The sequence below is a fragment of the Haliotis cracherodii genome, unplaced genomic scaffold (genome assembly GCF_022045235.1).
Source record: "Haliotis cracherodii isolate W230 unplaced genomic scaffold, xgHalCrac1.p SCAF_14, whole genome shotgun sequence".
In the NCBI taxonomy this organism is placed as follows: Eukaryota; Metazoa; Mollusca; class Gastropoda; order Lepetellida; family Haliotidae; genus Haliotis; species Haliotis cracherodii.
The window spans coordinates 40,679,724-40,687,147 of NW_027266269.1; the positions used below are offsets into that span (position 1 = coordinate 40,679,724).

The following is a 7,424-nucleotide window of genomic DNA, read 5'->3' on the forward strand; positions in this document are numbered from 1 at the left end:
CATCTGATTTAATAATAAATTAGAGAATAATTATCAGAAATACTGGCTTGGAATGACAAGTTCATCTCCATGGATTTGTCAGCACCATACCTGTGCCCGTGGGTTTCACCGAAGTGGTAAACGTCTGAGACCTGCATCACTTCGGGTTTTCCTCCCACATTAAGCTGACACGCCGTGATATAACTTGAATACTAAATAAGTGGCGTTAAACCCAACTCCTTACATTTTGTGGATTGTATCGACATGTGCTTACAACACATACTCCAAGACGTCTCACATAGATGAGGAACAAAACGGTCTTCATGTATATTTATTAAAATTCAAAACGTAAATAAAGCATTGATGATAAAAATTGACGAATGAACAGTGTGTTGTGGCAGCCACGGGTGTTCATCATTAAGATCCAAACCTATTCAAGGGATTGCAACAGCTGCATCGCCTACTTGGCAAGCACTGCAAGTAGAAGAACATAGAAACATCTCAATGTTGGGATACAAGACACCCCATTCAATTGTCTTGTGGCCCTAACTATGTCAGAATATATTTGTTTTGTTTGTTGTTTAATGTTGTAAATAATCGAGTCTGGACCAGACAATCTAGTGATTGATATCATGAGCATCGATCCACGCAATTGGGTTCGATGACATGCATCAACCAAGTCAGCGAGCCTGACCACCCGATCCCGTTAGTAGCCTAGCACAATAACTTTTAAAGATGTCTACTTTATACTTATAGTTTTTCTCCTTTATTTGCATATTCTAGAAACCTAAACCTGAGGACAACATATAAGCCTCATTACAGATCCCGTGAAGGCAAGTCTTCACACATCAAAATATATGAGAAAAGATGAAAATATACTTGGTTCTCGCATTTAGACAGTCGTTCAAACAGTATCACAGTAACGTGGCATAAGTTTCAAATCTAAACAATTTTAATTTGCCATATTGTCTGCAATAAACAGTCTTATTTAAAGTAGCAGCATATATAAAACACCTTCGGTTTACAATTAATCTCGAATTTTTAAAATACGGCCCCTGTCGATGGTTTTTTTTAAGAATTCTCAAAAATAAATGATCTGTCATTGAATTTGACTAAAAATGAGAAAAACTCGATATTTTAATTTTAACTGGCGGGTTATTTAAATTGATGCCACTTCTAAGCACAAAATAAAAGAAAGACTTGTCAGATTTTATAAAGTTGAATAGCAGTAAATGATCCCATCACGAGAAATTCGTAATTTACGTTGTACGGAACAACATGGACAAGCCAAATCTCTAGATGTTTCTGATGACATCAGAAGGCGTGATGCAATGGCCAGTGGTACCAACACGTGTGTTTAAAAAGTATTTGGGGTTTATATTTACAACAAAACGGGGTTTTTTCAATCCACACAACAGCGATCGATGACATGCATCACGTCACATAGCTGGAATATTGCTGAGTGCGGCGTTAAACAACAAATTAAACCAACCAACCAGCATCAACCAAGGCGATCCCGTTAGTCGCCTCTTACGACGAGCACAATCGCCTTATACAGCAAGCATGGGTCGCTGAAGACCTATTCTTCCCCGGATCTTTACTGGTCGCGACATTTGGTGAAACTTTGGCACGCGAATGTTGCTGACAAACCAAAGATCAAAAGCAGGGCGAATGTTGACTTCGAACCAAGGTAAAAAAAGAACGCCATTCTTCACAGCAGAGTGCGGTGCCCGTATTACACATTATTACATTTACAAATTAGATTTGTATTTTCATTTGTTGGGAAAGTGTCACATGACCTTTTTCAGAACAAGGTATTGAGAACTTTCTAGGAACGAAATAGTTTCAGCCAATCAGCGAGAGCGTAACGGAGAGCTTGTTGTGAAGCAGCACCAATAATGAAAAACTCAAACTGAAATATTCTTGTTTTTTTATATTATGTAATAAAACAATGGCCTCGGTTAATATCAGTTGTTGGGTCCATAAAACTCAATGGTCTAATAATGCTCATGATATTAATCACTGGATTGTCTGGTCCAGACTCAACTATTTACACAGAGCGCCGTCATATAGCTGGAACATTGTTGCGTGCGGCGTTAAACAACAAACAAATAATCAAACAAAATAGATATATATTACTACATGTAATGTCAAATTGAGTCTCGTCACGATATGGCTGAAGTATTGCCGATATTGCTGTGTGGTATATTGCTAGAAGCGGTGTAAAACCACTCTCACTCACTCACTCTCAATTGTGAGTTTAAGTACCTGACTGGCCCATGTCCGTGTTACAGCCAAGTGCCCTAGTCTGACCGGCTGTGGTAACTGCGTCAGGGGCTACAAGAGCATCAACGGTTGTCCGACATGTCAGTGTTTGGGTATGTATTTTCTGAGTGTTTTTTTTAGCCAAAATCTATTTTTTGTACATGTACATTTTTTCTACATGCTGAGTGCGGCGTAAAACAACACACCAACCAACCAACCAATGGTGCAATAATTGTAAAGGTGTAATGTACTCACGTTTCTCCAGCCCACAGTAGTTACAGCAGGGGGGTGGTCCACAGCACGTGAGGCAGAAGTCCGGCCTTGGGGTAGCTGCAATGGTTAGAAAACGTCTCGATCTAATACTACCCACAGAGCAAGGATATCGGTGAAATTATTTTCTCACTGAGCGTTAATATGCGTCACGAAAATGGGTTGGTTCATGTCAAGTGCCCCATCGCTTTAATGTCTTGCAAATTTTGTTTGTTTGTTGTTTAACGCCGCACTCAGCAATATTCCAGCAAAATGACGGCGGTCTGAAGGTCATCGAGTCTGGACCAGACAATCCAGTGATTGACATCATGAGCATCGATCCCCGCAATTGGGATCCGATGACATGCGAGCCTGACAACCCGATCCCGTTAGTCGCCTTTTATAACAGGCTTAGGTTGCAACGTGACTTCATAATGTTGAGGCCCGTGAAGATCCGGGTTTGAATAGGTCCATGGCAACCAGTGCTTGCCGTAATAAGCAACTATGCTTGTCGTTAGGGTTTGTTTGTTTGTTTGTTTGTTTGTTGTTTTGTTCCGCACTCAGCAATGTTTCAGCTATATGACAGTGGTCTATAAATAATCGAGCATGGACCAGACAATCCAGACTCGGTTTAGTTGGTGATCAGGTGTGAGCCAGGAGAACCAGATGACATACCATCATCTACGTCGCCGAGCTTGACCACACCATCATCGTAAACGGGCTTCAACGCCATCCATGCGTCCTTACGGGCAGTTTTCAATGTCTAAGCGTTAGTTTGTTTAATTTTTAACGCCACACTCAGCAATATTCCAGCTATAAGAATAGTGTATGAATTATTCTTGATTGTTATCGTTATCGTTAAACACACCCCAATAATAAAATGCGTCCACGTACTACGATATCACAACTAGACATACATGGGCTCCAAATGTGTGAAGCCCGTTTCAGGTTTCAATTCCTCCGTGGTCTAGTGGTAGCCCGGAGGGCGGAAGGTTCGGGGTTCGATCCCCGGCCGCGTCATACCAAAAGACGTTAAACAGTGTCATACCTTTAGACGTTAAACAGTGGTACTTGTTCTTACCCTATCTGGCGCTCGGAATTAAGGGGCTAAAACAAGGGCTGGTCGGCTCAGAGCAGTATACTGTGTCTGAGTGGGGTATTCATGTTAAACTGCGGCATGGTATCTCAGTGAGCTAGCACTATAGATCGGCATCAGTCCGCACTAGTACAAGCCCCCCACACACGCAGGCACACACACACTTGCATGCGCGTCGCTGTAAAAGTGCAATAATCTTGGACGCAACGTTAAACCCAATTTCACCTTACCTCACCGTGTCGCCCGTCATTATAGAGATGGCATAAAACATCATTAAATTTCCTGACTTGTGACCATTCTTACTTTTCATTGTAGGTTTGCACATGCATGTTGGGCATCCGTTGATCTCGACGAGTCCAGCAGGGCAGTTCAGCCACTTTTGACACGGACGATAGTAGGGGCAGTTGTAGGCTGGCCAAGTAAAGCGAGAACGGATTTTATGTCAGAGATAAATAGTATGTATATTCAGATTTCCGGTTGTTACTGCGTACCTGATGCCCGGATGTCGTTTCACATCAAGCAATTGTTAAAACTCTGGCACCTGCAAACACTTACTAATGAATGAGAATATACATGTGCCCTCCCTTGAAAGAGTGAGTGAGTTTGGTTTAACGCCGCTTTAAACAGTATTCCAGTTATATCACGGCGTGTCAGCTTAATGTGGGAAGAAAGCCCGAAGTGATGCAGGTCTCAGACGTTTACCACTTTGGTGAAACCCACGAGCACGGGTATGGTGATGACAAACCTAGAAACATAATCGGAGCGAACCGGGATTCGAACACACAATCATAGGTTTCTGGCGTGCTCAAAGGACGCAACTCTGCACAGCGAATCGCGGCGCCTTAGACGACTGGGCCACCCGTACGCGTGCCCCCTCCCTTGAAAGAAGTGAATAAGTGATACTGCTTATAAAGTTGGTTGGTTGGTTTGTTGTTTAACGCCGCACTCAGCAATATTACAGCTATATTACGGCGGCCTGTAAATAATCGAGTCTGGACCAGATAATCCAGTGATTGACATCATGAGCACGTATCCACACAGTTGGGATACGATGACATGCATCAACCAAGTCAGCGAGCCTGACCACCCGATCCCGTTAGTCGCCTCTTACGACAAGCATAGTCGCCTGTTACGGCAAGCATGGGTTGCTGGAGACCTATTCTACCCTGGAATCTTCACGGGTCTTGAGCATCGATCTCCGCAATTGGGATACGATGACATGCATCAACCAAGTCAGCGAGCCTGACCACCCGATCCCGTTAGTCGCCTTTTACGGCAAGCACGGGTTGCTGAAGACCTATTCTAGCCCGGATCTTCACGGGTCAGTAACTTTTTGATAACGATGGTAATTTTTTAGTAAAACACAATTTTCAAGTGTAAACTCCCTTTGCCCTGCAGGTTCTCTTCTTACGTCGGTTACATTCACATGTGGGGCACCCGTTTATCGTTTTGTAACCGAAACGACACTTTTTCTCTTGTAGACATCCTATTTCCGGGCAAGCAGTTGGCACATCTGAAGAGAGAATGAGATGGTAAGAAAGGGGAACACATTGTTTTTAAGTCAATTTTAGTACGGTAATCACATCTGTGACATATCTGACCCGTGGACCCGTGAAGATCCAGGGTAGAATAGGTCTTCAGCAACCCATGCTTGTCGTAAAGGCGACTATGCTTGTCGTAAGAGGCTAATAACGGGATCGGGTCGTCAGGCTCGCTGACTTGGTTGGTGCGTGTCATCGTATCCCAATTGCGTTGATTGATGCTCATGATGTCAAACTGGATTGTCTGGTCCAGACTCGATTATTTACAGACCGCCGTCACCGAGCTGGAATATTGTCGAGTGCGATCCATGCATGTCAAGACATCACGTTAGTGAAGATTTAATATAACTCCCGATAATATCACGTCTTGTACTTTGTGCTCAACTCACAATCACATGTTACACGGACTGCACGTGTAGCACGTGCACCACACAGACCATTGGCAATTCTGTCATATTGGTTTGTTATGAATTAATAACTTAAAACGTGTTTAGCCCATTTCTGGTATCCCACGCCCTGATATTGCTGGAATTTTGCTCAAAGCGGCGTAAAACCATACTCACTCACTCATCACTCCGGAGGCCCGGGTTCGATTTCCCACATGGTAACAATGTGGGAAGCCCATTTCTGGTGTCCTCCGTTGTATTGATCGAAATATTACTAAGAGCGGCGTCAAACCATATTCACTCACTAATAACTTACCGCATGGTTTGCATGTGCATATGGGACATCCCCTGCGGTCAGTCTGCAGGCCACATTCGCAGGGTATTTCACAGGGAGGGCCACATTCCCATGACGGCGACATCGACTTGCCTGTGAACGTCAGAAGAAAAGATTGATCTTAATAATTACTCGATAGCAACGAAACCCCTTCCATAATGAAATCGCTGATAAAACCAGAGTTCAATGAACTATCTCGAGTATAGTGAGTGTGAGTGAGGTGGGTTTAACGCCGCTTTTAACAGTATTCCAGTTATATCACGGCGTGTCTGCTACATGTGGGAAGAAAGCCCGAAGTGATGCAGGTCTCAGACGTTTACCACTTAGGTGAAACCACGGGAACGGGTATGGTGTTAACAAACCTAGAAACATAATCGGGGCGAACCGGGATTCGAACCCACAATCATAGGTTTCTGGCGTGCCAAAGGGACGCAACTCTGTACAGCGAATCGCGGCGCCTTAGACGACTGGGCCACTTTCAAATATTCCTGCAATATTTTGATGGAGAACAACTCAAACGGCCCATCCACATATTAATTTTATAATACCAACGCCAGAAAGTAACCAGTGACGATTATCCGCCGAAACATGGTTCCATTTGGTGTGAAAGGCAAAACAGTGGTGAAAATCATAGGAATGGATCACTGAAAATCAGTGATGACACTAGTTGTTCGCGAAACCATTTATGGAATCGAACCTAGTACGACGTGGCGATAGAACGCTTTAACCCCAAGGGTGCCTACTATCGCTTAAACATCGGGGCGGTCGGGTAGCCCAGTGGTTAAAGCGTTCACGCCGAAGACATGGGTTCGACCTGCTTGGTACTATGTGTGAAGCCCATTTCTGGTGTTCCTTGCCCTGATATTGCTGGAATATTGCTAAAAGCGGCTTAAACCCAAACTCATTCACTTAAACATTGTGACCCGTGAAGATCCGGGGTAGAATAAGGTCTTCAGCAACCCATGCTTGCGGTAATTTTAAGGCGACTATGCTTGTCGTAAAAGGCGACTAACGGGATCGGGTGGTCAGGCTTGCTGACTTGGTTGAAGCATGTCATCGATTCCAACTGCGTGGATCGATGCTCATGATATCAATCACTGGATTGTCTGTTCCAGACTCGAATATATACAGACCGCCGTCATATAGCTGAAATATTGCTGAGTGTGGCGTTAAACAACAAACAAACAAACTTAAACATTGTCGTTGGCCTACCTTGAACGTGTGTTACCGCAGAACACACGATAAGGGTCAGGCCGAGGAGCAGACAGCGAGAAAGGCGGCCCATGTTACTGTCTAACAACAAATAATACCATTCGATGTATGCACGTCGGCTTATCTACGTTCTAATATCTGATGATGAAAGCCGATTGGCTAAGAATCCGCCAATGGCATTTTATAAACCACCTGTCAACATACTGTTATTGACATCTAACAAACCGGACACAGAAACACACCTGACGAAAATACGCTGATAAACACCTCGACCTGACTTTTGACACCGATGAATATTCATGAGACACGCCGTGTCATTACGCTTCGGGGGTCGCGGGCATGAATATGCATATTAGCTACAT

The 7,424-nt window shown here is 43.8% G+C and overlaps 1 protein-coding gene across 2 annotated transcripts; it reads right to left on the reverse strand.

The window, feature by feature from the left end:
• Positions 1 to 296: 296 nt before the first annotated feature.
• On the reverse strand, positions 297 to 7,168 carry LOC139460851 (BPTI/Kunitz domain-containing protein 4-like). 2 transcript variants are annotated; one of them, XM_071242331.1, is made up of 6 exons: positions 7,063 to 7,167; positions 5,833 to 5,943; positions 5,001 to 5,102; positions 3,893 to 4,000; positions 2,500 to 2,574; positions 297 to 453 (listed from the first exon to the last, which is right to left on the reverse strand). In XM_071242331.1, the coding sequence occupies exons 1-6, from the start codon at positions 7,133 to 7,135 to the stop codon at positions 440 to 442; spliced, it is 483 nt and encodes a 160-aa protein (XP_071098432.1). In that variant the 5' UTR covers positions 7,136 to 7,167; the 3' UTR covers positions 297 to 439. The 2 variants fall into 2 exon arrangements, with proteins under 2 accessions (XP_071098432.1, XP_071098433.1); XM_071242332.1 differs by lacking the exon at positions 2,500 to 2,574 and having other exon boundaries at positions 7,063 to 7,168.
• Between the last annotated feature and the right edge of the window lie 256 nt (positions 7,169 to 7,424).

Coding starts and splice junctions, on each gene's coding strand:
- LOC139460851 (XM_071242331.1), bottom strand. CDS start 7,135: ATGGGCCGCCTTTCTCGCTGTCTGCTCCTCGGCCTGACCCTTATCGTG. Junction 5,103..5,832: donor ATGCACATGCAAACCATGCG/GTAAGTTATTAG, acceptor TTCTCTCTTCAG/ATGTGCCAACTGCTTGCCCG. Junction 4,001..5,000: donor CACATGTGAATGTAACCGAC/GTAAGAAGAGAA, acceptor TTACTTGGCCAG/CCTACAACTGCCCCTACTAT.